This window comes from Mastigoproctus giganteus, chromosome 4 (genome assembly GCF_048544385.1).
Source record: "Mastigoproctus giganteus isolate SK-2022 chromosome 4, ASM4854438v1, whole genome shotgun sequence".
NCBI classification, from domain to species: domain Eukaryota; kingdom Metazoa; phylum Arthropoda; class Arachnida; order Uropygi; family Thelyphonidae; genus Mastigoproctus; species Mastigoproctus giganteus.
Genome location: NC_143578.1, coordinates 165193432 through 165219139, shown reverse-complemented (window position 1 = coordinate 165219139; position 25708 = coordinate 165193432). Strand labels below are relative to the sequence as shown.

Sequence of the window (25708 nt, the reverse complement as noted above, 5' to 3'; positions counted from 1 at the left end):
AATTTTATACCGAGATACGCGAGGCGTACTTTAATCTTTAATTAAGGATGAATTTAATATTTATTAAATCTGTTGAGTCCCTGCAAATGTAGGACATGATTGCGTAGAATATAATATTCACAAGTATGAATGTATGACATTTAAATATAATTACATAGCACACTGTTGTATAACTGCAAAAGAATATTATTATAGCATCACATATATAACAATAATATTTTTTTCAATAAGTAAAACAAACTTTACACAGGCTAATTAGCTTTGCTTTTTACCAAACAGGGACGAACGAAAATTGAATTCTTTTGTTTCATCTGTTCATCTCTACACTTTTTACAGGTTGTAATTTTCATTAAATACACGTGAAGGAACGAATAAGATGTCATAAGAAACATATGTTGCTTCTTATGACGAAGTTATTCTCGTAAAATCTTGTCTTTTTTATATTTATGAAAAGTTCAGTTCTGATTTAGCTGAAATGTGTGAATCAATTCACGAATTTCACTAATTTTAATTACTCGCTCCACGCCTTTCTAACGACTTCTTACGTTTCTTACGCTTTCACACTGCAACTGACCACATCAATAACCAACCAGTCTTATATTAAAACGGGGAATTCCTTTTCCTGATTTTCACGCTGTTGTTATCATCTTAAAGCAACTGCACATCTCAGTTCCTTATTAAATAGCATGAACTTGCAGTTTTAGGCCAATCTTTGTTTTGATTTGTTCCGGTGATATTATGGAAGTGACAGATAATAGATTCGTAAACAGGACATCCGGATTCGTGCTTACGAAATCCTCCGATTGTTACAAAATAAGTGAAAAAACAAATATGGTCAGTACCATAAGGTCTAATGTTAGCCTTGAGCGTTGGAGTGACATTCCATTTTCAGTTTCGTAGTTACCTTCTTAAACATGGAAGTGGTTGTTATTTCTCGTAGTTATTATCATCTATGATTTATACCTGAGTATATAAATGAGACTTAAGCGATCGAGGGTTTATAAATAGTATTGGAAGTGTAAAAAGTGAACTTCGTGAGCGCATATGTACTTACCAAAGAACGAACCAAATTTCAATTTGCCAATTGGCTCGGTTCTTTTTTTACTCGTATTAATCTAAATAAGAGAAATCAGAATATTTGGATAAAACTGTGTCTGATAAAATGGATCAAGTAATAACTTTGTCACATTGACATTGTATAAAAAACATTATGGGAATCCTGTTATCTCTAAACTATACTAGACATGTTGGACAGACAACTTGTGTGATCGAGACCCGCTAATATTAGCGGATCTCGATCACACAAGTTGTCTGTTCAACATGTAATAACTTTGTTTGTGGTATTTTAAAAATTAATATGATGATATAATTATCTGTTTAGGGAATTTTCTGACAGCTGTTTTATTGATGGCCTCCTTGGCTTGATTGTCATGAACGTTCCTTAAACTGTTGTGGAGGTAGGCTAGGAAGCCCTAGCCTACCTCCACAACAGTTTGAGGAACGTTCAGGACAAATTTTCTGATGGTTTTCCACCTTTGAGTCGGATTATTATGGCAAACTGGCTACATCGATGAGAATGTCTTTCATTTATAGTTAATCTTAAGTTATAGGTGAAAACCTCATACCTTTTTAGTAGGACTGTTAATCTCTCAACACTCAATCGCGAATGATTATAATATGAACTTACCCCCCCCCCCGTGCATAGTCATAAATATGACTATACTAAAAAGGTATGAGGTTTTCACCTATAACTTAAGATTATTATAATAATAGGACGTATTGGGCTTCATAGCTCCTTTTGATTTGAATTAGTAATTTATAGTTAATGCATTTCTCTAAACAAAAGCACCTGGAAACAGTGTTGATTTTGAATGGACATCAATAACACTCTTTCTTATCAGCAACAGAATTCTGTCAAGAAAATCAAATTATACTATTTTACCACCAGGAAGCTTCTACTTTGGTGCACAATCCTCTTTCTCTGTTCTCAAGTCTCGATTTGGAATAGTGTTTGGCATAAAACTGCAATAGTAGGCAATTCTGTTAAGTTTTCAATCCACTGCGATCAGATAATGGAACTGTTATATCACTCCTGATGAAAAGTTTAATCTCTGAGGCCATTGAATCAAAAGCTATAAGGTCTAAATAACAACAACGATGATATGGCGATATCACAAGCTATGGGGGGTCTGACAACACTGATGACGTTGAGATGACAAACTTATGACCATCTGTGATATTTATAACCAATGTGTGTGCAGTTAAGTACTTGTAGTAAGTGAAAATACAAATAAGAGTAGAAAAAAATCATCCCGCATTGGCTTAAAAAATAGGTCTGATGAAATATCTGTGTACGGAAATTGTATCCCAACAAGGTTAACTTCTATAAAATAAAAAAAAATCAAGTCATTTGACATCCCGTCCTTCCCCCCAGAGAATATTAACTTGATAAGACGACGAACAAAACGGATAGAAAACTGCATAAAAATACGTTATTCGTTGAAACTTTCACTTTATCTATGTCTATGTCCCCCATTGAATGTCAAGATTCATAACTTTGATGTTCAGTTAGAAAGGGCACTGAATTCAATACCAATTTTATATTTTTTGCAATAAACAGTCAAAAAACTTTCAAAAATGAAAAATTGCAATAATTTGTTCATAAATAAAAATGAGTTTAATCTAAATTCAGTTTAAGTAACAGTGATGAGCCAGATAAAATTCTGATGATTTATTTATCCTAATCTGCGGGATAAATGGGTCATTTACCACATTCCCTATTTTTCTAAGTTTTTTTTTTTTTTTGCTTTCTTTTAACAGTTTCAGACCAGTATTTGCTTTTTCAAATAGCAAATAATTTCTAATTCTCAAATAAGCAAAAATAGGTTTAAATTGCACATTAGTGTGAAGTGATCTAAATATCTAGACTGTATCCTATAAGAGGTAAAAAATATATCTATCATAAAATATATAAAATAACTTAATTGGTGAGTCATAGTTCATATATAATGTATATTCATTGTAATGCATTGATATGAATGAACTAATTTTCTTTATAACTTTCATCTGTGAAATTCTTAATCTGTCTAAGTATTCGCTGCTAATTGTACTAATTCGTTTAAACGCGTTAACACTATTTAAAAAAAAAAATCTAAGGAGATACTCGTATCCTTCCGTTTTTAAAATTCTAAACATTTTTGTATATTTCTTTCATTTTTATTACTCAATTCTTTCGCCATGTGGCTGAATTTAAATAATAATTTTAATTAAACGTTTCTGAATGTACTTAAGGAAACTATTCAACATTAGAAACCTCGTGGTCCTTACCGTTTATCTACGACCGTTCATATATTTAAATATGCATTAAAAACTTAAGTGTTTGTTTTGGATCCCTTTATGACAGCAAAAATCTTAAAGGAAAACTAAAATTAAGAACAATAAAGGTGTTGTTTTATGTTATACGCGTATATATATTTCTTTTTCATCATTCAATTCAAAAGGCCATAACGACTATCAGGATATGGTGACCTAGATAAAGACGTCACTCGTTTCTTCATTTAGGTCATATCTGACTTGTAACTTAGCAGGTGAGCGTATGTGTATAATGACATATGCAATTTAGACTAACGTATAATTTTTCAAGGTAAGGAACATTAAGACACAGTCTCACAGTAACATATGATATTTAAGATATGATATCATTGTTATTAAAAAGGTGTTTCTCCATTAATTGTACATAAGTAGAAGTCAATATATTCTTAAGAACAGGATGGTTATAAAGTCCTTCTCCACTTTTAAAAATTAATAACTTGAAATCTATAGCTCGTAACGAAAAGCGACTTTTTGCATTGTAATCAGTATATGTGAGAGTTCTTTATAAACGATAAAAAATAGTTCGAAATCTGGCCACTGGAGGCGCGCAAAGTAGTAATTTAGAAAAATAACACCAGTATTTTCCTATGAGCAGTGAAAACCGGAACCGGGCAAAGCGTTCTCTGCCTTCAATATTTCCGGTGTTCACACTACCTCTGCCCATGATTTCGTCCTTCAAATCTGAAAGTTCAAGGGAAATCTTTGTAAACATGTCTGGAGTTAAAAGTAAGGCAATATCGCGGGTCAAGGATGCGAAAAATGTCGAAAACTCCCGTTACATACAATTTTCTAAAGAAGGAAAACAATGAAATTCGCTTTCTCCATGTTTTTCTTTCTTGAAAATGATATTACGTAAATTTTTGAAATCTTGCTATATCATCATCAAGTTATGTTTTTATTTGCATGGTGATCTGCCAAAATATTCTTTGTGATGGACCAGTATCAACCATTCCATATTTACAAAATACAAACTCTAAATACAAAATACAACTCTAAAATACCGAAAATACGAAAATTTACCAGTTATTATTGAATAAGGTTTACATTGAAATATATTGAGAGGCGCTAGCCACATGATAACGTGCTTTCAAATTCAATAATATCGTGCTTTCAATTATTCAATAATAACTGGTAAAATTTGGTATTTTAGATTTTGTAAATATGAAATTATTATGATTATTATTAGCTTTGCTTTATATAGAGGCTGATAGGGTCCTTTGTATTTTGTAGATATTCACTGCCAGTTTTGTTTTTGAATTTTAATTTGTCGTGATAGGTACCCTTTTATGCTATGTCTATTTATGCTATATACTATTGACTATGTCTATTTTAATGTCTATCTATATTCTCTGGAAAATGTAATGTTAAATCATTTCTGATGGCATTAATCTGTTCTAACTAGTAATAATTTTATCTGTTTAAAATAAATAAATAATTTTAAAATTTTTATTATCAGGGCAGTACGATCAAAAGGGAAGGGGTTAATTCAGCCTTCATGTTCTTTGTACATATGCATCATACTATTCATTGCTTGTCCTTTCTGTTTATATAATAAAAAAGATCGGGAATTGGTTTTTTTATTGTATAGCACTGGAGCAATAGAGGATGGTACAGTATGTTGGGACTGCTGCAGATTTTCGATCTGCAGACTTTTCCATACTAAAGGAGTCAGGAGACTACAGTCACAACACCTTCGTTTGGTGGCTGTAGCAAACTGCAAAAAACAAAAATAAATAATATATATACACACAAGTATATCACAGTATCGGTACGCACTTAGGTAATACAATGGACTCTCGATTATCCTGGATAGATGGAAAATAAATTTACCACGATAATCCAAAAATGAAAGAAAAAAAACGTAAATGTGACAGAAACAATTTATTTAAGTACATACTATATCGATATTCATATATGCTGTAGCGTGAGAGGACCTGATATAAAATTTATCATACGTTGTAAGTAACTTCAATGACCTAACAAGAAGGGCTGCAAGCTTGCAGCCTTCTTGTTAGGTCATTGAAGTTAGAGCCTGCATAAAGTAACTAATTTACGAGATTCAATCAATCAAAGAGACCAGTAAAGCTGATTAAAGATATGCCGTTTCACCAGGAAAATGCACCTGTTCCACATCAGCTATTGTCATGGCTGCACTTCGTTAGGCTGGCTATGAATTTTTCCCCACCCACGATACTCGTCTGTTGTAGCTCCAGCCTGTTTGCGCTACAACTCCGCCTATTCTCGAAACTGAAAACTAACTTATCTGGAAGGAAATTTAGGTCAGATAATGAGATGATAGTGATTGCACAATCTTTTTTTTTCAGGAGTTTCAAGAAAGCGACTACAAACTGAGATCATGAATCTGCAGCATTGCTGAAAAAAGTGCATTGAGTTTTAAGGAGACCACATCGAATGGTGTTAAGTCAACATCAGATAATAACTCCCTGTATAATAGGCTACAAATTTGTACATACTATTTTTGAAGAAGGAAAACAGTGAAGTTCGCTTTTTTTTCCTTCCTGCAAATGAAGGAAGAATTTAAAATTTTTTAAATCGTCATCTTGTCAGCGAGAGCTGCGTCTCCTTGTTCCATATAATCGAATAGAGACCCAGTTGACGCTTTAGCACTTTTTTGATGTCTTTGATGAACCGAATTTTTTTCAATAGAAAGGATTTTTTTCATTTCTTTGATGAACCGAACCATAATTTAACATAATGGACATAAAGTCCCTTGACAACACCCTTGAATTTCTCAGCAATGCATTCCCTCCTTTTTAAAAATCGAAGTGGAAATGCATGCCTGAGAAATTCAAAGATCATGTCTACAGGAACATTATAAATTGTAAACAAGCAACACCTGCAACGGATTCCACGTATTTCTTTTAGTTATCCAACTCAGAATGACTTGGTCTTCCGTGGGCCATAGAGATCACGAATAATCGAGAGTTTACTCTACATATAAATGTCACAAAAACTTAGCACGAAAAATACTCGTTTATATAAGAAAAATGTTCACTGGGGTCAGATCGAAAAGCGAAATTTTTACAACCCCCTCTCCTCCCGAAAATAAAAGTACTATTATTTAGATCTGTATACAGGCGTACGGATAGTCCTAGCTAGGCCCCAGAGGAGTTTGATTTCTCCTCCCCCCCCCCCACCGCGATATCTAATTCGACCACAATTGCCAACTGCTGAATATAATTTTACGGGTAGTATGGAAAATGTTTATTGGCATTTTTTACTTTTCTATGGACACATTTTACGTAATATCAAGATGGCTCAAAAGAATATAAATTTTAACGGAAAAATAACAAATAAAAATATCGTGACATGAAAGAAGCTTTAATACTTTGTTTTAAGAACGAGTTTTTACACTATCAAGTCAAGTGATGAAGAGAGAAGTTCAACCAAAAAATAAGTTGTTTTTTTGTATCTGTGAGTATTATGAGTGCAGTGGGTCATAGAGTATATATGTACTCGTATATAATATCTTTATCGCAATCAGCGAAACCAAATGCCTGATGCAATACCCACAACAGCAACAATGCTAACATAAAAAGGAACCAAAACAGGAAAAAACAAAGAAAAAGTTGTAAACACAGGAAATGAGAAAATAGTTTTTTCTCCCTCACAATGGCAACATACCGATCAAGGAAAAACAATGAAAGTCACTCAGCTGAAGACGAGAGCTGCTCCCTAATCATACGTCTTCTGTAGGATTTGTCCTCAATGAATTTCTTGTAGTCAACATCAATCTCCTGTACGTTTTCGAGCATCTCCATGGGCAGGAATCTATCTTCTTTTCTGAGCCTCCACGCCACAGACTGTAGAGAAGGAGAGCTCTTAAGGGTTCCGTAGGGATTCAGAAGTACAGTACTAGAAAAGGCCGACATTTTTCTGAGTATCTGTCGTGGTCTGGTTTTGCGCACTACTTAAAATATGCGTAGCAGAGCGCAGTAGTACACGCATTGTGCCTAGTTCGAGATCATGTGACCGCTAAATATGATTAATGACAATATTCTTGTCTATTAATTATGAACTCGTTTGATCTACATCTACATAGCTGCAGAAGTCAAGTTCAGAAGTAATAAGAAATAATGGATAGACTCATTCGTGTACATTGTGCGGCGCATACGATGGAATTACACACTCTAAAATTCCAGGAACTGACCACCGAGTCTTTTTTTTTTTGTTTCTTATTTTTATTCTTTAAAAGAAAGCACTAATCGTTTCAAAAATGAGTCAATATGAAAACACGTGCTCCTTGAACCTCTGGAAAATTTCTTAGCTTTCCAACTTTATGAATATGTTTAATTTTACTCCTTTCTTACGAACGGTTGGCATCCCCTGAGTGCGATCCTGACTTCATTTTGGCACGTTCGAGCTTTAGTTATAATTCTTTATTTTATTTATTGTTTTCAATAAGACGTCGAAATTCTTAAGGATAGTGAAGTTCAATTGCAAATAAACTTTTTGCAATTACCTCAGCTGATACCAACTAGACATGCGTATAGTCTTTTTTTTTTTTATTTATTTCAGATTATGTTCTCTTTTCTCTTGGGGTGCTTCACTATATAACTAAATTTAATTTCTGATTACTGGTTTTTTTTTTGTAAACCCTGTGGATAATTCGCTGTTATTTTTCACTATTATAGGTGTTGCATTCGTCATGATTGTAATTTATATTAATATTTAGGAACTTTTAAAACTGCGTAAAAAGAAACGTGTATAGACTATTAACAAAGCGTACAAGTATGCTGCCAGCATATTTAATGGTTTGCACATTAATTTCATTGCTACTCTTAAATTATTATTAGTTTGAATAGCTAGGATACAAAATCAATGTAAACGTTTGCTGTTGTTTCCTTCGTTAAAAAATAAATAACACTTTCGAAATGATGTTTGCTGGGGCCCGGTAGCCGTGTTAGCAAGATGCTAGGCTGTACTGAGTGGAGTGGTGGGTTCGAGTCCACCTCTCGATGACTTGGAATTATTCGCGCGGTATTCCCACTCAGTATCTTGAGTTAGTCGGTCTCAGGCCGTGGTCGTGAGGTTTTCTCCGGGTACTCCGGTTTCCCCCTCACAAACCCAAAACCGACCGAAGGACACCCGCTACACGCACCCATACACATTTTCTCTTCAAAATCCATCATACGGGGTTTTTTCCCCGTATGAGGGATATTGAAGATACGGGGGTAACATCGCGTGCCGCGCCCACCTGCTGCACTCTTTTCATGGGATGGCTAACGTGCCATTCGATGCTGACTTAAATTAGTGTTGTTGTCTATGAAGATATAAGCTTCTTTTCAGAACCGACAGATGGCGCAGAATAATTTGGTTGTGTCTGTTATTTTGCGTGCTGGGCTGCTGTTGAGAGAGGTCGATTTCCATTTTCTAGTAATTTGATTCTTATTTGAAGAGTGGAGAATTCGATATTTTGAAGATGTATTTTTTTTTAGTGGCAATGCTGATGAGTGATTTTTAAATGTTAACTTCATTAGGAAATTCCCACAAAATCTTGCCACTCTTAGGAAGTTTGAGCGTGAATGTCAAAGTTCTATTTAAATTAGAATAATGATTTTCAACGCGTTCTGTAGAGTTACTCGCGCGAATTGATAGCCTGAAGGACTTCAGTCTGAGTGTGTTCTACCAGAACATAACGAAGTTTGCAAAAAATAATGACTGGTCTACTTCAGCATAATACTGTTGAGCAGTGTATTCGTTTAGCTGCTACTTTAGTTATTCCGTAAGACTTTGTGAATCTCACCGCAGTTTTGCTTCTAGTTGTAAAGAAATGAGAAAGCCTTGCTGTTACAGTGTAGGACTGCTTGTTGAAATGTAAGTTTTATCATCGCTGTTTATGTTTAATGAATACGCAAGTTAATTTGTAGCAAATGCAAAATTATTGGTCGAATATCTCATCTCTTATTCTTTTCATTTAGACTTCATTCTTACTTGGTCTGTTGACAATTTCAGTGATATTCAGTTTTATTTTAATAAAATGATCGCGGTAAAATAAATCAGGCACTCTTATTTCAAAGTCTCACTCCACTAAAAGAGTATTTTCTTCATTAAAGCAGTTTAGCTCTATTAATTTCTTCTTTTTTCCTTATAGTACCTTCCCCCACCCTTCATATGCGTCGTTTTGGTATACGCAATAAACCAGTTTACCTCTTCGCTGCCATGTCTGAATAATGCGTACTGCCAAACTGGTCTAGACCTTGGAATAATCAATGAACGTGAATTTGATAACTTTGTTCCACTTTAAAAATCTCCTTCGCAAGCTACCTATGGCTTTTTATTCTGAATTCCTCACATTATTTTCGTTTGAGAAGCATGCTCCACTTTCATAATAATAACAACATGAAACTCTTCGTCATCTGCACCAGAAGCTTCTGACAGTTTTAATTTATTTGAATGTGTTAATCATTCATGTTCGCGATTTTTCCGCAGAATTTTATGTTGTCTTAGCTATATTAGCAAATGTTTTTCATTATGATTAACTCTCGATTTAAAGCTTGTCAATCGACTTTCCCTTAGCTTTATGGGGGCTGACGTGCTCTTTCAAACTTGGGGAGGTAGGATTTCTCAGTTGCACAACTTCAATAACTTCATTTAAACTCTAAAAAAGTAATGGCTGTCCTATAATTCTTTAATTCTTCTTCTTTTTTTCAAAATTCGTATAATTTTAGTTACAGGATGATATTTACAGCACGCAACTTGTAACAGGCATGACAAGATAAAAACTATATGAATGCAGTACTATAATCACAAATAATCGTGCATCAACCCCTCTATCCCCTCCGCAAGTAGTCAACCATGGTTGTATTTCATATCACATGATCAGGTTTCCTTTAATCAGATGAAAAGTTGCGTGGCAAGAAGCGAACCGAATTACGCAATGCCTTGTGGTAAATTGATGGAGACGGGATTTTAAATCAGAATTGCAAATATGACCCATGGAGTGAAGCACGTCTCGTTCGAATGAATGCAGTTGTTAACAATCTACAGCAAGGATGATAACTATTGCATGTGACAAATGGAGTTAAGGCGCCTGAAGGAAAAAAATATATTTTTCAGATAGGAATATTCATTTCATTTGGAAATATTTTCAAAAATAGAGAAATGAAATTTGTTCCCACGAAATATAAATAAATAAATTTTCTATTTATACTCCGGGACGACCAAACGATCAGAGGAGTTTACAAGATACACAGAATACAAGAAACAGCACCGTATTCAGCAGTCACATTTACTATCCCAAAACTATTTTTAATTTTTCCTTCAAGCGCTTCCAGAAAATTCGCTCCAAAATTACAATTAGCATTTTAATTTTGCAAGTATTCCAGTGCTGGACTGCAATTGATGTTGTTGGAAACGTATCTTTCTAACAGTCCTGACATGAGTTCGCTCCACCGATGTCGATTGGAATTTTGCCACTTAAGTTTTATATCCGATCCTCTATTTTGAAACGTAAGTGCACAGATAAAATGAACATGTGACACTGATTCAGAGTCTGGCTTCCAACTGACGCAATAAGCAAAGGTATCCAAAGTTCCAGGTATGCCCACTAAGGGGGACGTGTGTTTTTAAGAAGTTTTTCTTTTTTTTTAAATACGGACAAACCATCTATAATCCAAGTATAAAGGATATTTTATTTCAGTCCTTTGAGATTAAATGTATTTAAGTATACTAATTTTTATAAAAGTATGTGTACTCAAAGTTTAATTTTAGCTATTTATTTTCACTTGTTCTGGAAAGGGAACGCGATATTTATGAAATATTTCAAGGGCGGAAGGTATAGGAGTTTATGAACCTCTGTTCTAAAGGATTACACTTAGCATCAGTTATGAAATAGCCCGTGTATGACATGTTTCTATACATGAACAAATATTGGCTGCTCACCCCAAAGTGCGACAATCCTTATGTTAACCTGGTTTATGAGATTTATCATGTGTAATGTCTGCGTGTGTTTATGGACCGATTTGCATGTTGTGTGACTTGATAAAACTCAATAACTCCAGGAGAATTCTGAGATTGGTTAACAGGATTGAACCTGGATCTATTCAAAAGAGTAACGTATTGTAGTGTCATGGAGGAACATAGCGATGGCAGACAACAAATCATTTTGTAGTAAACGTTTTTGCAGTTAATCAAGAAAAAGTCATTTGACATTTATTTGGTTTACCGGAAATGTACTTACAGTCCTAGCCAACTTGTAAACTACTAGAGAGAGAGAGAGAGAGAGAGAGAGATACAGTTTTATGACATATGCATTGTCATTTGTATAAGTCAAAACAAAAATGCAATTTTGTAGTTAACGTTATCTGACACTAACCCTCGATGTGGAGAAGCCCTTTTGAACTTAATTACATAAAACAAACATTGTAATAAGTTCTGCTGCTGTTCTGCATTCTCATTGTTCTGACACCTTTCGTGCTGTTGCGCGAAAACAGAACTTATTAAAATCTCCCGAGGAAATATTCGCAAATAAATGAGCTTACACACTAACGAAGTTTTCTGCAGAAGGTTCTCTCCCACCTCCAGGGTATTTTGCATCTTCTAGGTCCAGCCTAACTCTGCTCCACACAACGTACTGCTTTCTGAGAACGAGGGGGGTAACAAAACAATCAAATAATAATCTATAGAAAATGCAAGCCCAACCTAATATGAAGGTGTTGACAAATATCTTTTTTTTCCCCCGTTTTCTCAAAGCATTGCACATAAAAACGTGTTAAGGTGGCACAGTAGATTTATTTATCTAGGAGAGATGTGGTTAGCGTGAGACTTCTGTACGGTGAAGAAAGGGGGGATTACATCACTAAAGATGTATTTGGCCGAATTCGGCGCGGTTTACTTTGTAAAATGGACGTGCGTTACTCAAGTTCTCTTTGTTTGCAATAAGACCAATTTTTATTGCAAACAAATGAACGAGTTATGTAAAGAATGGCCTTAGGGAGCATTGGGTTGCAGCGTTGCGAGTTCTCTCTTCGGTGCCTCCGTAGCCAGGTAGGCAGGAGCAGCAGTGCGCAGCACACGCTTCTTGATTAGACTGGGGTTCTAGCCCGTGACCACCAAATACGGAGGATGCGGAAAGATCAGGGAATGACCACCGCATATCCCCGGAGCAATATGGCCTTAGTTGCTAATGCTCCTAAAAACCAAATAACAACAACAGTTCTCTGTTCTGGAAGCTATGCACACACACTTGAGCAATCTGCCGAAACGTGATAGTGCGTTTGTTACACTACGAGGGTCAGAATTGAAGTACAGTATATAAACGCTGCGAGCATACGAATAAATGGAGTGCAGGTTTGAGATCTATCAGTTCGCAAGTAGAGATCAGAAGGTTGCTTAATTCCACTCCGTTTAATTTAACTGCAGCATAAAAAAAAATAAACTGTCGGGAACGTTTCTCTTCAAAAACGTAGCGTTCGATTCGAATTAGCAGTAACACCACGCGACTTTTGAATTCATGGTTCGATCCAAAACTCTAACAAAATTAAGTATTTAAAAGTACATTTGTTGTAACTACATGCACGGTATCCTACATCTTTTATCCTCTATATTTTGTGTGGTTCAGTTTGTCAGAGATGGATCATTAATTAATTTGACCCTTATTTTTGGGTAGGGTGTAGAAGGTTTTGAGGGACCATGCGAGATGTGGAAATGTTATTCCACTCTTGAACGTGATGAAATTCATTTTAGCCTACTCGTATTTTAGGTATCCTAAAATAATATTGGTACGCATCATTTACATTGGTTACCTAAAATAGGCAAAAATAAATTTTATATTATGCAACAGAAGATGTTTAAATATACGTTTATTTAAAAATAAATCTATTTTTAACACTTCACACCAAGACACTTTTTGAGCTGAGGACGAATCCAACATGTAATGGTGTGCAGTCGTATATTTTACACGAGAAGATGAGATGCTTTCTACTTAGTCATCAATGTCTCTGCTACCATGACTCTGTGTTCACCCTTGTTTGTTTAGTAATCTCAATAGTTTTATTTGTTATTTTATTTTAGCTTTTTTTAACATATCAGTAAAAATTATTCATTTGGATCTTTGTTATAGATGGCATACACATATTACTTTCATACACGTCAAGATAATTTGTCACATCTGTCATGGATAAGCCGCTTCACGAAATTTTATGTCAGGGTTATATTTTATTTTCCCAAACGGATTTTATTAAATATGAGAGAGAGAGAGAGAGAGGGAGAGGAGAGAAAATCTTTATTGCAACTGAATGAATATAATGTACATAGATTTAAGTGAAGTTGCTGGCCCGTCACGGCCAAAGGCTCACATCAGAATAGATAATTAGTTATGTGCACACTATAAAATTAAAAATGTCAACGTGTTATTACGCTTCCTCACATTACGCAGTATTAATTATATTTACAAGTTACATCATACAGATCTACACCATATTTACAATAAAAATATATAATATACATGAATGGCACTTTTCTGTCAAACGAATTTTGTCGTGGCACAGGAAAGCTTGGGAGATGGTGTGGAGGGTGCGCGAACTTGTTCTTATTCGATTCTAGGATTGGAGCGAGCTTCTAACACTTCTTTCCTGTAGGTTTTATTGCTTAAAACCTATGCAAGTCAGCATCGAGGTGCTGTGCTTCCATTAGCATTTGGTTTGGAAAGAAGCGGTCTGAGATATGAAGCCTCTGATTCCTCGAGCAGAGCATCGGGGTTGACCGAAGTTCTGGCTTGGATATTCGCCAGTAACACGATTCCCAAATGGACGGTGTTGAGATCTAACCCGTGAACATTTTAACTGTAGCTATCAGTCGTTGTATTTCAATGATATCATGCAGTCACTGCACGAAATATTCGTTCATAGATCACAGATGAGGAGAAACAGATCCCAAAAAGAATCGAAACCTGAGTCTGGGTAGTGGCATACACTTTAAATAAACCAGTAACACACTTTTGCATTAAAGAAGTGTGCTTTATTTAGAATAGCGCAATACCGAGGCAACTCGCGGTTGATGAGTGTCTCCACAATATGAGATCGATCCACTAATTAGCAAACTTAGTTACTTATAGAAGGTTGCCTTAGCCGAGTGGTCAATTGCAAGCGTGCATAAGTACGCGTGCCTTGAGTGACCGTTCAAACCCGTGACTGCCTAATAATAAAAAACAAGGTGCTGTTTCTTGTATTCTTTCTATCTTGTGAACTCCTATGACCGTTTTGGTCAACCCGGAGACAATACCCTTCATGTATAATTACCTTTAGCTGCTTACAAAATTATGAAACCACACGTTATTTATGCTTTTCGTAGTTTCAGGCTTTAACAGTACATTTTTACGGATTTAAAATCACATGCTTTTTGGTATCTCTGATGTTGTGGAAAAAAAAAATTTACAATTGGGTTGTTGTCTCTTATACTGTGGGTGCCTACGTACATAATGGTGCCGTTTCATGCTAACTTCTTTTGCTCGTACAAGGTGTTCACAAACCTCCTTTACAAAATTAAAGTTATTCTGTATATGATAAACGTCTAAGGTATGATGATACACACCTGAAACCATGAACAGGTGATAAATGATATCTTGAAGCTTATTTAGACGTGGGCACCTTTGGTAACTCTGAAGATCCATAATCTACCTATAATCCAATTTCTGTTATATTCATCCTGCAGTTGGGGTATAAAGAAATTCTGTAACATATCGAGATAACACGATGCTTATTAAGGTAGCTTATCAAAAGGAGAAGAGTTCGTATACTTTTGCGACAACCCATCGCTCAAAAGGCAGTTTATTTCTGGCCACCCCTCAGCAGGGATGTCGTGCAATCATGGTTCCGGTGGTTTCTTTTTAAACCGTGTTCGAAATTTATGCATAACAGCGGTGGCAGAATGCTCGTTGAATCAAAGTACGCATTGCGCCTTCCCGGGTTGAAATTCCTAATTATTACAGTTCTGCGATTATGCTGCTCTCTGCTGCAGCGTACAGATTTTTCAGTTGATGAATAAGAACTTGAAGAAATCCTCTATTATCTAGAAGTGATTTTAGTTTTGTAAAGGAGATTTGTGGACACTGTATAATTTAGCTACTTACAAAATTATGCAAAATACATGTTAGGAAAGACCTTGTTTTAAGTCAAATCTTACATATTCATGTTCTTTTCATTTTCAAATTGTAAATAAAAATTGGTGGATTGTGTGGTTCAGAGCCGTGAGCTAGAGGGGCTTGTATACATCTGTATATTGCAGCGAGTAATAAACGTATAAACACAACATCAGATTAACAAATACATACACATAAACCCATCTTCCAATTCTTACCTGCAAATACCTTACCTGCCAGGAGTGGAGCAAGAATAAACGTACCAAGCTCTGGGGCAATAAAGGAAGTCTGACTGTGCCAAGTGTATTTTAATTTAAATAAAAACTTTAATTGCTGTTGGATAACGTTCGAATAGTCCGTTTACGAGGGATACTCAATCGATCAAATCTCTCCCGAGTTCAGTACATGTTTTCCATTTTTGACGGAAAAAGTAAATACCTTAAAAATAAATAAATAGAAACCTTCGTTCTGGTGTCTGAAAAGCCATTTTCAGCTTCCTTGGGATACATCACTTGAATATCGATGCTCACGCAGGTGTTTTTTCAGATTTCTGAAGAGGAAATAATCACTAGGTGGTTTGATTCCTGGATTCCACTATCTCTCAAAGCTGGAATTGTGTAAAGGAGCATTTGTCACAGAGGTCAATTTTCCTCTTCTCTGTTCCTTTATTGGCCTCCCTTAAAAACTTTTGAGGACGGCATAGACATATCCAGTGATTGTTTTCTTATGTAGCATGTAGTCTATCAGGGTTCCTTCCATATCCGAAAAATTGTTGACCGTGGTCTTATCACCGTGTCTTGGATTTTTTGTGCGATTGACCGATGGTGTTGCGCACATAAAAACTAATAAATGTGTCGACATTCTTTTATTAGAGCCGTTTAGCGTAATACCTTTAGCCGAGTGGTCAAGCACGAAGCTACATAAATACTTACTGCTGAATGCGGCGATGTTCTTGTGAACTTCTGATCTTATTGTCGTCCCAAAGAATAAGCAGAATTTATTTATTCATACCAAAAGGCCTATTTTTGCTGTGTGGATGACTAGGGAGGTTGCCAATTCCAAGAGCAGTTGTTGGCAAAACTTAGTTAAAGAAATAGGGAACACGGAACTGTGGAGTTTAATTTACCGCATTACAAAAAATAAAATGATTGCAGGAGACGTGTATAATACTGTTATGGAGCAAGGACAGGAAACAAGTGACTGGATTTCTACAATAAGGTCTATTGTCTCCAACCTTTTCCCTTTGGACCCCCTGAATTTGATACACCAGAACAACACAAGACACAGTAATGAAATATATAGTGGCCCTATGGACATCGTCCCCTTTATCCTCTTGGGGGGGGAGGGCTGCTGTTAGTAAACAAAACAGTAAAAAATGTCCTGGGATTGACCTTATTGAGAATGGTGTTATTGTTAAATTTTTTGACCTGTTTCCACAAATTCTGTTAAATCTTATGAACAAATGTCTCCTTGAGGGTATTTTTCCAAGGCAATGAAAAGTGGCTTTGCTGAAAATTCTTCACAAGCCAGGGAAACCAACATCCGATCCTCGTGCTTACAGACCAATTTCATTGCTTGCGAATCTCGGAAAACTCTTTGAAAGACTTCTAGCCCCGAGACTCCATTAAGTGAGAAACAACTTTGTTCTAACCTACAATTTGGCTTCAAAAAAGGGAAATCTACAGAGGACGCCATATCTGCTCTAACTACTTATGCTCGGAATTCTACTTCAAAGTATGTTTGGGTTGTGTTTGTGGACTTTGAGGATGCTTTCGACTCCGTTTGGTGGGAGAGCGCCCTCGAGTCCTTAAGAGCTGCTAATTGTGATGATTATACCTACAAGGTCTTAAGATCTTATTTCAGTGATCGTATGGTAAAGGTAACTGCAAAACACCTGACATATACTTCCCCTGTATCCAGAGAATGCCCTCAAGAATCGGTGTTGGGGACTCTCCTCTGGAATGCAATTCTAGACAAATGGCTTTTGAGAGAACATCAAGGTGTGCTTAAAATTGCATATTTTTGCTGGCTCCCAGGTGTGGGCTACCTGGGAGCGGGATTGCTGGCACCCACTGGTATTGCACTACCTCCAGTGGGTGCGGGATTTAGTGCTTTTTGCACTTCACAAGTGATAATAGACCCAGGCCTGGATTCTAGTGCTAGGGTTGGAAACCAGGCAGCAGCTGCCCAGCTGTTGGCTGCTCCCTGGAGGAAAAGTGGCCTGACACTAACATCTCACACGCAAACATTTACACTTTTCCAGGCCCGCTATACAGAGTTTCTGTACCAAAACAGAGGACAAGGTGGAGATGGGCTTTTAACCTAGGAGCCACCCGGAAACATAAATACACACATACACATATACAGATGTTCCCACATGAGACTGTATATTTAAAATTATATATAAATCTTGTTTATAAATTAATGTATAAATCTTGAAAATGTACATAATTGTGTGCGTGTAAATGAATGTGTGGGTGACTGTTCGTCAACCTTAGTTGTATTTTCAGTTGCAAAGGAAAAGGCAGATATCACGCTGGTAAATTTCGACCATCGGCCCCTCATATAAAAATAAAGCATAACATTAAGAAATCTGAAGGCTTTACATCATGTATGCGAGCTGTTGTCAGAATTGCAAGGGCCATATAAATATTTTTCTTTATAAAGAAATAATGATTCTTAACTCTCCGAGACTTTATGTTCCATTTATAATACAATTGTTTAGCTATTTGAAAAACATTACGGATCATTCTGCTTGTGTGTATTAATGAGGCTCAATAACAGCCAACTGTGTCTGTGCCCAGCATAAACTGTCACGGGTTGATATGCATACCTTTTCCAGTTGTGAGGAAGTATACTAACTGATAGAAAAAGCGAAACTTCATACCTCTAACAGCAGCTGAAGTTGAATTAAAAAAGTGTGACGGGTTTGAATTTCAGCAACTTTATTTTTCCTATGCAGTTCACGCAGGATTGTATTCCCAAAACGACAGTGACTAATCATATAAGAAGAGGAATGAAGAGAGGACGTAGTCATGTTTCATTGTATGGCACAGTTCCAAATTCAAAATGCAAAGACACTTTGCTGTTATTTATTACTACATATCTGTATCTGAAGGCTGTGGTCATGCATAACGATTAGAATATGATATTCAATGCCTTCAAACCTACTGTTATCTTTGAGTGTTGTTACTTCACGCGGCTGAGGGTTGTCTTTACAATGCTGCCGATGTTTCAAGGTAAGACATCTCATTTCTAGAAGAGAAAAGAGACCTCGCCCTATAACCGAGTAAAAAGAAATGAAGTGTCTTCAAATTACTTAGAAATGAAGAAGTTTGAAATTATTTCAGGGCGTAGCTTGTTTAGAAGTTTCTAAGAGACAATGAAGATGAAAATTGCGTTTTAAGACAGCGCAGGTTTCTTTGCTAGCTCTTCTACAGCGATTTCCATGCGCATTATGGTCTGCGCAATCGGCATATCTAGGAAACGACAAGGCTAAGAATCTATACGAAAAGCAGGATTTGATTCGCAGTGGGGAGGGGGGTATGGTCTTAGGTGCTTAACGCGAAAGATCAAAGGATGATCTGATGCTCCATTATTAATAATTTTTTATCGAATCTGGCAAAACCCCTTTGCGTTTACGTAACCCGGTACAAATTTCTTTGGTCTTGCACTTCAAATAAACAGCACTGCTCCCGTAAGGAGAAGTATTTAAACTTAGTATGTTCTTACCTATCCACACAAATAAGACTTTCGCCGGACTTATTCATGTACCATACACGTTAATGTTAGGCATGTGGCCAGTCTCGGTTGTTGTGGCAAAATTGCACACAACAACCGAGGAAAGGTCAAATGAGCGATGGTGCAGAAACTACAATAAAAATTAGATGTACATTATACAGCGGATAATTTAATTATCTATCTACTTGTAGTTGACAGAATCTATAAAATTTTTTTCTCTAGTTTTCTAGAGAAAGTTTAGGTCTAGTTTTCTAGAGAATCTACTAGAGCTCTTGCGTGAAACAAGTTAAGGGGGAATGTTGGCAACATGCCTTTGATGCTTTCAGGCAACAGCTCTAGTAGGCTATGAGAGATCCCTGCGGGCGGCCAGAGTGGGCCCTTTTTTTGCCTTCTCGGCATTTATCCTTGAAGAGTCTGAATAAACTTCTGTAGGGAAGGGTGCGCCCGTTGAGCGGTTTTGGTTAGGAATGACAGGGTGGTGGCTCCCCGTGGTCTGGTTGTCTCCTTGGATACAGTTAGTGTTTTCTCTTGCCTGACTATCCTACCTGTAACTGCTCCACAGTGGACGCTTAACAGTCTGGACTGGGAACTAGCGTAATTCCTTGGAGCCCATGGACTGTCAGAAGTGCAGGAATAAATGCAGTGAATCATCCTTTAGATTGACCTAACAAAAAGTTCAGGTCAAATAATTAAAATTGTTGGGTTTTAGACGCATCAGCGACTTAGCCATATTGCGCCATTATGTTTTTCTTTGTGTTCACGTACTGATTTGTATGTTGTGTGTCCTGAAAAACACGGAATAACTCACTGAGGAGCCTTACTTCTTCTCCACTTTAAATCTGCCAACTACTGGCCCGACTGAAAAAGCCTTTAGAAAATTTTCCGTTCTTTTGGATTCGAACTCGGACTTCTCCAAAGTAGTGACGAGTGTCGAAACCATTAAAATGTCATGGAGGTTAATATAGCGCTTTCGCAATCATTTCTGCAATACGGCATGAACAGTTGTGAAATCGAGTAAAACTGAATTACTGTATTTGTGATGCAGTTTAATTTAATTTATTATTAGTATATCACAGCATGGAAATAACAGCCAAGTGGTTGGAAAACATAATAATAAAACCAGGCAATTTCTTTCGCAGGAATTGGCATTTATCCCAGATCAATTGAAAAAAAAAAAAGCCTTTTTCATGATACATTAATTGCAGTGATCATAATTATTTTTAGTGCTACGAACAGCTCTACATAATCTATGCTAAGTACACTGACGCTGCCTGAGTGCTTATTCTAAAACAGCCCAGGAGTGTTACTAAGGTCAGGATGCTTCAGTTCCTGCATTAATTACTTTTCTAAACTTGATAATTCTATAAAGCCTAGTTTTGATTATGTCTTGATAAGTCTAATTTTTTATTGATTTGTATTGGGCAAGGAGGAAATCTGTCCACCGTGACCTGAGGCGATGCGAATCACTCAACTTTGTTGTTTTGATGATATGGAAATATTTATAAACTTTATAAACATTTTATAAACTTTCCTTATTGCATGTTTGTTAATAAAGCTCTTATTTTCAGGGTAATTAGAGACGGAAGAATGCCTGTTGACGTCTTTACATTTCATTAGATGCAACGAATAGAAAATCAGCTGAGTAACAAGACAAAATATCAGTTTTTTTGTTGTTTTTTTTTAAATTTAATTCAAAAGTGAAAATTTTGGTAAATAAAGGGTGCTGGCCACTGCCATAAACTTTGAGAACTCAGTTCGGACTGAGAAAATGAATACACTGGTGTGTATCTGCCAGTATACTGTATTTCAATAATATGAGAATAAATCTCATATCACTGAAACATTTGCGGGATTATTGTTGTTGGCAAAATCACCAGAAAGGTAAAAATTCTTCCTCACTCTGTCCCTTTTCAAATTTCGTAGCAAATGTCTATTGATAAAAGATTTTTCTGACGTGACCACCCCAATTCCCCAGGACTCACAATAACGAAAGCACCGGCGTTCCGGTGTCATGTACTCTTTGACTGCTTTCTCTTCCATTATCTCGATAAGTGTTCCGCTTAGTAAAATTTACTATTTCGAGCACTCCCAGTTTTCTTCAGTGTGTTTGTTTCTCTTAATATTTTTAGTAAACGAACTTCAACGTTATGTATTTCACCTTAGACTGTGCGTGACCCGTAGCCGTAAACCAATTGCAAAAATACAAGGCGGTTGTGAAGGTTTACATGGACTTTTTTTTTTTTTTTTTGTCTTAAGAGGCCAGAGGACACCCCGTGCGGACAAAGCCCTAATTTGAATCCTGTTTGGACGGAAAGTTTTCATAGCGTGGTCGAGTTTATTCTGTCTCCAGTGAATGTTTCATGCTTCCCCTCCCCTTAACTCTTGTTTTTAAGCCAGGGCAACCAAATGTAGAATACAACCAACACCAACACCTCATGGCCTTAGTTCCTATGACACAAATATCAAACAAAGCAACCTGTAATGGGTCTCCCTTTGAAAACGGTTCTTTATGGCTTAATATATGAAAGCTGCAAACGGGCCACTTCCTCAGTGTATTTTATAATTTCTTTTATTCCCCCACACCCAAGAAATGGACCATACCTCAATACAGAAAGTCCAGTCGGGTTTACATAGTAAAAGTTTAAAAATTCTTTCAATTACACAAAGTCATCTTACAAAAACAAATGACAAACCACCACATTTCTCATTTGTCGAAAATAAGTAGTTTCTGTAAACTGTAGATCGCAGTCCAACTACTAGAAGTTATAAATATAAACAGATATATTCAAAAAGTACTTAAATTCTTTCAACCATAGTTAGAGAATCGGAAAGAGCATTAGACACTCAACATATGTTGTGTCTTAGTAGTCGGCACCTGTTAGCAATTCATATAGTAAGTCGATGAATTTGCAGTGCCTGCAAATTCATCGACGTTGTACAAAACACTAAAATTCGAGACTTACTTAGGCCTTGACTTAGTAAACCCGACGCAATCCCTGTTATGTCATCTTTTTATTCAATACCGGCGTCCCTGGGATGAACAAATTACGGCACACCACAAAGGAAGAGCTGAGTGATATAGAGGTTATAATGTTTCAGAATAATCGGGGTCGTCTGTAGTACCAAATCCAACTTTGAGAAATCATGTACGTAAAATTTTATACTTCGAATTACCAAAATTTAAAGATGAATCAAAAAAGGCTACATACTGAATGAAACTGAAATGTTACAGTTTCATTCAGTCTGTAGTATTGACTATTTATGATAACTGTTAAATCTTGGGCGTGCCTTCTGATGTGTAGAGGTTTCATATCGTATCTATTGTTTGGAATGCCATCTTGACACAATAACTATTTAATTATCCGTATCATTTCTAGTTTTTCAAGGTTAAAATTATTTTGTGAAGAAGCAAAGCGTTTAATGAATCTAATTTTTCTCGCATGCGTTATTTATTACACTATCAGAATGAATGATGAAAGAACAGTTGTTTGTAAAAGTAACGCCTAAATGATCCCTAAATGAAACTACTGAAAAGGAAATGTTCTGTTGAGACGTTCCATGATTGTCAATGAACTTATCAGGGGCAGGCATGAGTCACCTTGTCTTATTTCTCTGCGAGATGGAGCACCTGTAATCATTTCAGCTACTTTGGTGCTGTGGTAAGTGGCCCGCACTCTCCAGAGAGATCAGAGTGAGGCTGAAAAACGGACGTCGTAAAAAACAAGACTCTTATTTAATGAATACAAAATTCGTCTTTTATCTCATACAGAAAAAATTGTAAATGTTTCCTCGCTACCCTGCTCATTCACCTCATTAGCCAATATTCGAGACTCATGAAATGTCGGATAAAACTAATGCTATATAAACTTTTTTTTTAATAAATTTCTTAGGAGAAATATATTGTTTTCAGTGCGCATAATCTTTGTGTTATAATATTTCTAAAACGAGTAGAATTTTTTTTAGACTAAAAGTTTAAATGCAGTTGACAAGTTAATAACACTTAAGTGAGTTAGGTCTTGTGATTTCATTTCCTATCTGCCCAGTCAAAAAGGAATTTATCATTATAAATAAATGCTGTAGAACAATGTTACTGTCTTCTACAACATTAAATAAAAATGTCATTCGTTGGAGTGCCAGTACTGCTGATAACGTAATGTTTTTTTACAGAAATTATCACACTCTGTATTCTCATTCTCACTAGGGCGCCTCCGTAGCCAGGTGGGAAGGAGTAGCAGTGCGTAGCACACGCTTCTTGATTAGACCGGGGTTCGAGCCCGTCACCACCAAATACGGAGGATGCGGAAAGGTCAGGGAATGACCACCGCATATCCCGGAGCAATATGGCCTTAGTTGCTAATGCTCCTAAAAAACAAATAACAAACAAACAATAACAAACAAAACGTTCTCGCTAGAATATTCATGCGGCGCACGATGGTCCTTATTATCAGTGTGAATTGCAATTGTTGATGCCATCAAGGGTATCGAAGTGGATAGCATCTCTCTCTCCCACACACACACACACACAGTATAAATGAGCCAGATTCGATTCCCTTCTGGCTCATTATTTGTTGATGAGATTAAAAAAAAAAAAAAACTTCAGGTGGGGGGTTAATTTCTCCTTTCTTAATGGCTTTCGAATCTAGGCCTTTTCCTCATGGTGTGGAAGGACAGCGATCCTAACCAGTGTGCCAGCTGCGAGGGTGTCAGAGACGGAGCCTTTATGGGTGATTTTCACTCCTTGTCCGAATCAGTGGATCTCAGGTGAAGGGTGGGAATCGCATAGTTGCCCTCCTGATTTTTGTCCTAGCAACACACCAACCATAGAATGAACACAGTATGAGGACTATTCGCTGTTATTAACTTATTGCAATTTTGTTTTCAGGGGTTTGCACAATTCTAAGCGAAGGGGGATTACCTTTCTGTCTCTTCAGATCCATCCTTTCATGAACTTAATTACTAACTTCTTTAAATTGCAATTTTCTTATACAACTTGATTTATTAACTAAAGCAAATCATGCATTTATATAATAGAACAGAAGAGAACAGATTTAAGAGATTACCACCTACTTTTAATGAAAATATCTTAAGAGTTGATATCGAAAAAAAATTACAAATTTTCAAATTACTTGAATTTGAAAGCTAAAGATATCTTCTTTCCTCTGCATTTGTAATAGCACGTCATGAGATTTAGATAATCTCATAAATTCGCTATGGTCAGGTTCTTGCGGTCCTTACTGAGATCTGCGTTTGAGATCCGTCAAGGGGGTTTAGAATTTTTTTTCCGCGCTTATTCCACTCATGTTCTGAATAATTCGGTCTCAGACAAGGGACGCTGAAGTCCAACACAGTCGTCGTCATAAATAATGATGACGATTGTGTTATAGCTGAGCACTATTTACGATGACTATTAACGGTAGGGAGAACATCTTAATAAAAATGTCGGTTCGCAATCTCTGGTATTAGTGGTTTCACCAGTTTTCATTCGTTTGGAGAGGTTTGAACTGGAATCTCATCGGAGACCAGAGTAACTTCTACCCCTCCCCGCGAATGAGTTTTGGTTTTTCAGCTCACCCAACTTTCAAATCGGTCTGTAAACAAGCATTTGTAATTACGTAATTAAGCAAATATGTGCATAAAGCATAGGACTACGAATTAGAAATTCAATAATGAACGTTCAGTGTAGATACACTATATTTTGTTAGTAATGAACTCGAAAGTAGTTGAAATTGTGTATCTATACTGAACATTCATTAGTGAATTTCTGATTCGTAGTCTCCTATGCTGTATGCGCATATTTTCTTAACTATATACTTATGCACACCTTCTGGCATCTCTCATATCGTGGGATTAACTTAGCTGGATTGTCATGATTGTTACACAAACCCACCCACCGATGACAGATCAACAAGCCTTGAAACGAAGCCATCTAGGTGACGGTATCCGCCTAGAATAAGTAACAATAGTCTTCTCTATTAGTGAAGCGAATATAATGGCAACCTGTTGTGAAGGTAGTCACAATATGAGATACAATTAAATCGATGCCATTTCAAGTACTTTCGAGTTCACTACGAACAAAGTATTGTGTATCTATACTGAACATTCATTAGTACTGACATAATATATTGGTGTATTAAGGTCTATGATGCTAACGGCGTCAAACCAAAGAGGGGACCCATGATTGTAAAGTTAGCATATTTCTAACCAATAATAAAAGCTTCCGAATAATAATGTTTCGTTGTTTTTTTGTTGTGAATGTGAGAAAGCTGCATTATGAGAATGTCGAGGTTGACTTCGCTTTCAGGATATACCTGCGAGATGCGAAATAATCAAGTCAATTAAATAGGATGAGTTGAAGTTCCAGAGAAAGTTGCATAATGTGCCTCTTTCCGTTATCCATAAGCCGGATGATTTGGAAATGACGTAGCTGAGCGCAACTTTTTGCTATTTAAATTGTGAAGAATCCCTGCAGTTTCCTTTGAACTTCGTCGTGAGTCC

At 36.4% G+C, this 25708-nt stretch overlaps 1 protein-coding gene across 1 annotated transcript in view; it reads left to right on the top strand.

Moving 5' to 3' along the window:
• LOC150087168 (protein white-like) overlaps positions 1–18614 on the top strand; it is a 138154-nt gene extending 119540 nt beyond the window's left edge. Inside the window, exons 17-18 of the mRNA XM_090372389.1 lie at positions 17076–17351; positions 18435–18614. Coding sequence (XP_090228515.1) covers positions 17076–17351; positions 18435–18614 — 456 coding nt within the window. The remainder of the gene's footprint in view (positions 1–17075; positions 17352–18434) is intronic.
• The last annotated feature ends 7094 nt before the right edge of the window (positions 18615–25708 follow it).